Source organism: Pinus tabuliformis, chromosome 7 (genome assembly GCF_031772625.1).
Source record: "Pinus tabuliformis cultivar Carrire ecotype Pingquan chromosome 7, CPIR1, whole genome shotgun sequence".
Classification (NCBI taxonomy): domain Eukaryota; kingdom Viridiplantae; phylum Streptophyta; class Pinopsida; order Pinales; family Pinaceae; genus Pinus; species Pinus tabuliformis.
In genome coordinates, this window is record NC_142293.1 from 1,594,071,389 (window position 1) to 1,594,080,749 (window position 9,361).

Consider the following 9,361-nt stretch of genomic DNA (forward strand, 5'->3'; position numbering starts at 1 on the left):
ACTAGTATACTTGTTGGAGTTGAGCTCCCATAAACCTAGAAGAGTTTAAGTGCAGGTACTCCCACCAGTGGGTATGCGGGCCACATGCAACCTTGCCAATACTTGGAAAATGTAGATAGTCTAGCTCATGAAATGGAGTGAAGGATGGAAGGCCAAACCAACATGGAAGAACAACTTGGACCTTCCACGTTGCTTAAGGAACTACTATAGAAGCCGCAGAGGAAATATCCCATAGATAACCCGACAACACGACATTGACACCAAATATCATCAATTTGACCCCAACAATTGTAGGAAATTGAGGAAGTTTCAAAGATTTCCAAATTAAAACAATGCATTATCATTAAATGTGGGCGACACTATCCCTCTCTTTAATGTTTGGGGTGACAACGGAATAACAAATCCGCTCAGTAACCTAACACACATCTCAACACCCCATCAAATTTTTATTTATTTTTATATAATTTATTATTATATTTAAATTTTTAATCCCCTATCCTTATCACTAATGTAAGTAATTCATAAGAGAGTATCAATAATCATATTAATCCATAAGAGATAAGATATCCCTGCAAGAACTTAAGATTACCGCCTCGCTTGCCCGGATGGTCACATAAAGAGTGGCCCTGTCCCCACAAACCAAAAAACTCCTCAAAAACAACATAATTTCCCCACCCCACACTAACGTCTTTCAAGGGAAATGGAAAAAGTTGAAAAGCTACTTAAGGCGGTGCAAATATTTTGAAATAAAGAGAAGAGTATCCCCACCTTCGAATGCCTATAATACTAGATCAGTGAGTGCTGCGATCCGATGTAGTGTAGGGTTTAGTGGTTCTGCATGAGGGTTCAGGAAGATTCAAGGGGTTTATCTCGGGATTTAAGCCTCCGACCGGATCAGTAGAGAGACTGTAAAATTGAGGTGCAATGGCTGTGTCTTCTTCACCTTCGACAGATTTCTCTTTCGAAGCCCAAGAATTAAGTTCGCTGTTATTGAATGCTTCCTCATCATCGTCTGATATTTTGAATTCATGCCGGGTCGTGGAATCCTTCATCGATAGGCACAGCTGGGATCAGACCAGGCATTTTTACATAACATGCTTCCCCGTTCTGCTTCGAGGAGGTCTTACAGCCGTCCGGCATTGGCGGATGGATCGCGCAGACCTCTGAGCATTCCGCGAATGCGGTCGTAAATCTTCTCTCGCCGTCTGGAGCTTTGTTTTCGTCAATCTTTGCCGCAGACGAGGAAAATGTGGTTCGCTATGTGTTTCCATCCGAGCGCCTTCCGGCGTGGATTCGTCACATGCTTCAGTCGGAGAGGGGTTTGTATATCTTATCTGAAGTCTGCCCTGCTTTATTTAAAGACCGATTGAAGGAGGACGGCCATGGAGGAGGATTTCAGGTGCAGTTGAATGCATTTGAGTATTTTATGTTTTGGTTTGCTTATTACGCTGTATGCAAAGATAATGATATTATGCATCGTTCGGATTCGGATGAAATGAAATTGGGGTTTAAGAAGGCTTCCCGGTCTCGTTTCGAGAAATGGCCGTCTTCTCTGCATAGTTTGCACGGTAGCCATGACAATGGAAGGCCTGTGAAGTTCAATTCTAGCCCTTATTTGCATCTTCTGAATTTGTATCTACACAAATTTGTTCCTATATCTGATTTTTGTGCTCCCAGTGTGTCTGTACATCATTTTTTCGAGGAGAATCCATCGATATTTTCTCGCGCCGAGTTTGTTGTTCATACCTTTGTACAGTTTTGGTTAGTGAATGACGATTTTTCGCCCTTACCTTCACGGGTTTGCCAGTCTTTTGGTATTTTGTTACCTGTTAATAATCGATATCATAGGTATGGTCTCCCCAGTGTAGAAATCACAGAGGCTGTGAAAATACTGGTCAATTATGTAAGCAGTACTTTGTGTTGTCCTCAAGAAGAGTTGAATTCTGGATGGAGAGCTGCATCACAAATGGATACCTTGAGATTGAGGTCATTTTCCTTGCCACGGAGTAGTTTGGTTGTGCCTGCTACATGGTCCCTTCTGTTACAGAGGCCTTTGTACAGGTTTATATTACGAGCTTTCAGTTATTGGCCAGTAGGTGCTTGTCTGAAGAAGGCTACACACATTATTGATCTATGGTTGGATTATTTACAGCCTTGGAATATTGGTGAAGAAGGCGAAATGATGCCCGCTCTCGAAGAGGATCATTATTTGGAGGCAGAGAATAAGATGCTTAGGGATAGGGATCAACGATTGTCTCCACTTTCAGGTAGCTTGCTTCAAAAGCAAAAGACTGGTACTGATTCTGTGTGATCATTAGTAAAAAGAAGCACGAAAGAAAGTTGTTATGGATATAATGATCATTGGCAAAACTATGTTCTGGCTAATTATCCTTTTTATAGCTCTCTTGTTGTTCAGTTTCTTGTATTTGCCCACAAGTTCGTGCACATCAATACCAAGGCAGTTCTTCAGATGACTCACAAGGTGCATTGCTCTTTCCTTTATTCTATTATGTCTTATTGATAATAGCAAGGAATAGATGAATAAACTTTGACACTTCAAGCAAGACCCCATGTTTATTTAAAGCAAGATCCAATGGTGGATTAAAGGTACTTATTTCAAGGTAGGATCAACAATTAGGATTATTATACCTAGGTTTTGTATCTAGAAAATTCAGACATGAGGAATTTACTTTTGGAAGTGTGAAAATCAATTAGTTGGAACTTCCTCTTGCATGGGAATAATCACATAGCAGGAAAGGAGAAAAAGTGTTGTCCAGATCCGAATGTAGATTGCTGCCTTTTAAATATTGAATTTGCCTTGCTGTCAGTGCTATATTAACAGAAAAATTCAACATTAACAACAAATGATCCATTCCTGATAGATTAAGTTATGAGCAGTCTTCATGCATGTAAATGTAGGCTTGAATTTGATATAATTGTTTATTAGTTTAACAGACAAAAAATGTCCTTGGTTTATTTTATAGGCGTTTAAACTATCTTTCTTATTTTGCACTCAAATGCTTTGTATGTGAAAATTACGTCGTGTTATTGAAACTTAATTTGGTTGTTAATTCAACAAACAAATAATTGTCTGTGGTTTAAATTAGAGACATTTAGATTAGCGTCTATTTTTTGGATCTCAAATGCTTTGTGTCTGAAAAATACCTATCCAACTTATTATTTTATGTTGACAAATTCATTGTAGTTTAAATAGTTGTAGACAAGATTTCCAATCAAATAGCTAAGCACACCATCTATTTACAGTCTTTTGTGGAGGGTCATTTCCATAAATTATCATGTCTATTGCTCGAGAAACAATGGGTAAATTCAGCCTGATGTCATTGCACTGAAGTTACTTCTATTTGATAATTCAGCGAGCAATTTATATGCTTCATGTTTTGGACGAGTTCTGCAAAGAAGGATTGAGTTTTGCATTTTACATCTGATAGGTACTTCGCTAACTTTGTATAATGGGCATAGATATTGAATGGATATGGACAAACTTGTGATCCCAACCCAAACCTGGTTTGACTATGCAATTTTGAAGAAAATGTTTTTTGGTATATTCTTATGCACTGTCAAGGGTTCTCAACACAAATTGGGAGTGATCATGTTTGCTGTCTTTATAGTATAATTGGGCTAGGAGGCTCATTTTACAGCCCAGTGTGAACGTGATGTGTAAGTATGTCCGTGCTCAACTTGGACTCTAGAGTTGACATGTGTCCCTCTTAAAATAAAAATAAAATATTCTCTAAATAGAAAAGTAATGTTGGCTATAATAAAAAAGAAAAAAAGAATATGCTATACATGTTTAATTAGTTATCCATTTGACCTATAATATAATTTCATGTAAAGTAATTAGAAGTAAAAAAAATTATGCGAGTAAGATGTTTAAACCTTATACTTTTCAAAAAATAAGTTAACACTTTATATAAATAAATTACTTGAAGATCTATATTAATAACTTGTGTGAATATCAACTTATGTGAATCCGTGCTTAAGATGGATCCATGCTGGTAAATCATAATGCTTTTCTGACCAAAAAATGTCCTGAATGTGTGTAGTAAGACTTGAAGATCTATATCAATAACTTATGTGAATATCAACTTATGTGAATCCGTGCTTAAGATGGATCCATGCTGGTAAATCATAATGATTTTCTGACCAAAAAATGTCCTGAATGTGTGTAGTAAGTCTGTTGCTTTCAAAGAAAATTGAAGTCCTAAGTTTCTCAAATCTTTCCCTATAACTGTCTGGATAATGTTGATATGCCAATAGTCGGCATTCGTAATCCATTCTCAAGTCACATAAGAAGTGAGTGCAACTCAATGTTACTTAGGTGGATCATGGTTGGGTGGGCAGTGGTCTTGCCTGAAACCTTGCGTTTCCTGCCAAGTTTGATGATTGTTTTTTAATGTCTTATTGAATATGTTCCTGGATTTCAATATTTCACTGTTTTAGCTTGATCTTCTAACAAGTTCACTTCTTTGATAACGGTAGCAGTTGGTGGTTATTATTTCTAATTTGTTTCTTTTATCCAGATAGAAACAATACTTGAAATCCAATTTACATTCGTGCATTTTCGTTGTATATTCATGATCACTTTAATTTTCAACAGGTTTGGTATTTGGCTGAGATTTATGTCAGTTTATACTGGAGTTCATAGTACATGTATAATTTTGTTTGTTAATGTATTTTCTGACAAGTATATCAAATGGGATTCAAAAGGGTGGACTGTGGTTATTCACAGTTGAATTTCCATGCGTATTTCATTGTATCATTAGAACTGAGATATGTAATGGCAATAACATCTTTTTCTGAACGTGTCCTTTGCAGTGTTACCTCTATTCTTTGCTTTTCCAGAAAACCGGTTTTATAATTTGTTAAAGTCTGTTGTATTCTAATGTAATATTTTGTTTTCATCTGTAGGTATTAAGTGTTTTGGTATCTTCAAAAGAGCTACTGTGTCTTATTCGAAGCATAGATTCGACATACAATGATGTGAAGTCGGGAAGTGCGCCATGCTGTTTTGACAGTTTGCATAAGGTTGTGCCTGCCATCCGAGAGCAGCTACAGGTCTTCCCTCTATGACCTATACAGTGTTCTGACGTAGGCTACCTTATCCAATGCACCATTTTTAAAAAGGTTTTGTTTGGAAAATGCCTCATTATATTAAGATGTTTCTTTGTGACTACTACAGGACTGGGAGGGTGATTTATCAAATTTTGAGAAAGGCAGTGAAATTACTCACTCTCCTTCGCAAAAAGAAACACCGATGTTGCAACTTTTCAGCACCAGTGATAGTGGAGGCCATCAAATGCTAAAGGTAAGTTTTGTGAATAGTTTCTCTTTATCTCTTTCTTTTTGCAAGACTCATTTGGTTGATGGATAGGTTTATAATTTATTCTGCCCGTACATCAAAATTGGAACCTTACAAAGATAATTCCTTACAAACATTAATTCAACAAAAATTTTATTTATGCCATTATAAGGAGGTAACTGCATCAGTAATTGTTTATATTAATTTTCCCAGAGAAAGATGTTCCCTTAACTTGCCCACATATTAACTGTTCCAAGTGAGGAAGTTGGTACATTGTCAGAGTGATGGAATCCCCCTTTCTCCCTCCTTTCCCTGTATTTTTTTTTCTGGGTGAGGAATGGAATTGACTTCTAGTTGAAATACCAGCTGGTAACTGGACAGAACTACTTGGGAATAGATCCTGTAACCTCCCTGGGTATTATGCCTTCTGTAGAAAGGGTTGGGCAAACTGAGCTATACTATTGTGCTAAGTGTTCATTACATATGTACAAACATGAAATCAATCACTATCTTTATTGGGATTTTCTATAACTAAAATGGAAATGAATTCTATAAATCTTCCATACAAAAGGTTAGAATGACTTTAAAGCTCAGGTAGCTGGACATTATTTTATTCAAGAGGAGAGCTGTGTTGGAGTAGATTATTCCTCAATTTTTTGACCACACTGCAGAGCTCATCTTCAGGGTATAATTGAAGTTTGATTAAATTTGGGCTTGATAAGAACATACTTTTAAAAAATTGATTTCTGATTAATCTTAGCTGGGATAATAACCTAGTTGTGATTTAATTTTGCTAGTTGGAAAATAATCTGCCATGGTCTGGATCTTCAACTTGTCCTGACGATGAACCACACTTGTTGGTTTGGAACGCGTCGACAAATGATTTATGATGTGATTTATGCCGAAAAATCTTCTCAATAATTGAGTTTCTAAACTTTATAGATGATTTTTATTTTTTATTTTTGAGGGGGTGGGGAGGTAATTTAAAGGCCTTTTATTAACTGTTGATGATCACATATGATCCAACCTTCTGTATGCCTCTGGTCTGCCACTAGGGAAACCGGACCATTGGCAATACAGGAGGTCTGCTGTCCAAAAATATACATTTTAAAAAAATATACTGAGTTCTAAAAAAGCCTACAGTGCCTTGGCTTAACAGCCACAAAATATAACACATAATCCTACTATAATAGTAAAGATAGAAAACATAAATTTTCATGAGGAGACTAGGAGGTGGAAACCTCCACATCTATGGGTGCTTGATCACCTGGACTGTCTAGATGAGTTGGGCCTTTGCCATGCAGTAAGACTGCTTTTATCCTTGTCAAATGCTTGTCCATGGCTTTAAATTCCAACTGCATCATGTTCATCATCATCAGAATTTTGTTTTTAGTGTCATTTTTGGAAAGGAGTACCCTTCCCTGCAGCTGTCTAGTTGTAATGGGACTGGTACATCTACTCTTGATAGATGACCTTTCAGCAATGAAGCAGTGATACCTCTCAAATTTCCATTGCCATTTTCCCACCCTCAAATGCTAGTTCCAACTCACACGGCAATTGATGAGCTTTCGGGGTTATGTATGCCCTGAGGAGGCCCTGCTGCAGATAGAATCCACCTCAGAAGTGCGTGCCCCGGCCAACTGAGGAGTAAGGACTTGACGAGAGGAAGAAAATAAAGAGACCTGAGTAGGAGCTGATCCCAAGAGGAGGGTAGCCCAAGATGGTCTGGTCCCTCTCTCACACCACACCTCGACAAAGCCTCACACCACCATAAACAAAACCAGAAAAACCATAAAGCAGCAAGGAATAACAGAGGATGCCCTGGATTCAGCATAATCAGATAGAAATTGCCATTCATGAATAACATTTACCATCATGAAACAACACAATGTGCCTTTGCAAAGCTTCCCAAATCTGAACTGAGACCTTGCAAAGATTGCTTTTCTCATGCGAGGAGTTTGGTGGAGAGTAAAAGCATCATCTGAGATAATGAAGGGACGTACAACTGTGTACACATTCTCATGAAGTGGTGTGGTGGGCACATCTACCTTGCTGGGGTTAGATGAAGTTAATTTGATGTAAAGCATCAAAGAGGAAACATGACATCAATGACTAGTTAAATGTGTTGTTTAGAAATTAGACAAGGTTAGAGAAGGTTATATTGAAATTTCACATTGGGTTGGCCTATACTTCTACCCCTTTTTTGGTTTCTTCTCTTTTTTCAGCTTTTATTTGTTTACGCAGAGGAGAATTTGCATGTTTGCAAAATGATGCTTTCAGAAACATCTTCATCCATCTGACAAATCTATAATTTCTCCATAAGTATACAAAAATGGTGAGGAGTGCAGAGTTCCTAAACTACTGGTCTGTCTGATCTTCTGCTGTTAAAACTTAAAGTTAGCTCTAAGAGTCTAAACAAAACAATTTGATAGTTAATTTTGTATGAATTGAAACTTCTGTGTCTACCTTAGATAAAATTTTACTTTGAAGCACATCGTTGTAGATTATACAACCTTTAGGCATACATATTTTCTTGATTATCTCTTCTATTTTTTGCCTCACACCAGATACTTCTAATTGATTTATTCCAAAGTGTGTTTCCATCAATAGTATCAATAGATTTTCGTATAGGGGACCTTGCTAAAAAGATCTTGCATTCTGTCCCTCGTACCTTATTTAAGAAATGCCACCCATTTCCAATGGAGTAGAGGCCACTTGTTTTCATTTTTATCTCTCCAAAGGATGTTTCTAATGATGCTCTCTAGATATTGTATAATTGTAGCAGGGGCCATTAGAATGTTGCTTTGATAGAGGGATATCTGATAGGATTGGCCAGTGTCCAGTCTCTTGCCGTATGTTTCAAACTTGACAGGTAAATAGGATAGGCCAATGGGATTGCTAACTTCATCAGTGTTGATGAGGTAGGGATGTAAAGATTGCCCTATCTCTTATTTAAGAAAAGCCCCATCTCTTGTCCGTCATGCCCATGGGGGAAGTTCAGTTTAGGTTTCAGCTTATTGTATAATACCAGTGTCCAGTCACTTGCCTTATGCTTCAAACTTGACAGATAAATAGGATGGGCCAATGGGATTGCTAACTTCGTCAGTGTTGATATAAGGTAGAGGCGTGAAGGTTGCCCCTGATAGAGGATATTACAAGTAGAGGAAGGTTCTCAACATGGCATTACTAAGTGATTGCATCCATCTAGAATTTGAAGAATTATATATTTTTGCTTGTCTCTGCATTAGATATGTCTACTAAATGCTTCCAGTTAATGGGGCATTGATTTGAGCATTCAATATATTTTTATTCTTTATCAAAGTATTCTTTTGTTGTATTTGTATTTTTCAATTTATGCCTTACGACGTTTCCTTTGCAACATCTGGTGCAAATGCTAGTATATCTTACCTCATTTTATGGTTAACATTGTATAACAAAAACATGCGTTGTGTTATGTAATTAATACTAACATGTAATATTGATTTTTTTTGTCAGAATGCTATAGGTAATGATTGCCAAGACGATGATCCAAATTATGTTCAACATATATCAGGAGATGATGAGGATGAGGATGAGGATGATGGTGGTGAAGGAGGAGATGATGATGATAGTTGCGGTGTTGGTGATGATGTGGATCAGAGTAATGAGGATGGTCAAGATGATCATGAGGATGATCTTGGTGGTGGTAGCTAGGCATGCACATGCATTGTTTTTTATGAAGAAATTATTGTGTAGAATGACATTGTTATGTTTAGATGGGTGTTGTGAATTTACCCTATATCAATGAGACATTTTGATTTTGTAATCATACGATGAGTTTGATTTATGTATGTTGTTAATTTATCGTAGAATAACGATATTCATGAAATATTTTGATTTGTTAATCATATTTGAATTTTACTTGTTTTGATTAAAAATAATACTGATTTTATTAGTATTATGTTGCTATTTTATACATGTTTTGAAAATTGTTAATGACACATTGTTATTTTTTTGGATGGATGTTGTCAATTTCTCTTAAATTTCTTTACAAATGATTTT

General features: G+C 36.8%; 1 protein-coding gene across 1 annotated transcript; it reads left to right on the forward strand.

Annotated features, from left to right (window-relative positions):
* Positions 1-1,115: 1,115 nt before the first annotated feature.
* On the forward strand, positions 1,116-9,156 carry LOC149254207 (uncharacterized). Its single transcript, XM_089457003.1, has 4 exons — positions 1,116-1,399; positions 4,930-5,076; positions 5,201-5,326; positions 8,816-9,156. Exons 1-4 carry the CDS (start codon positions 1,301-1,303, stop codon positions 9,011-9,013), a joined length of 570 nt encoding a protein of 189 aa, XP_089313129.1. The 5' UTR covers positions 1,116-1,300; the 3' UTR covers positions 9,014-9,156.
* Positions 9,157-9,361: the final 205 nt, after the last annotated feature.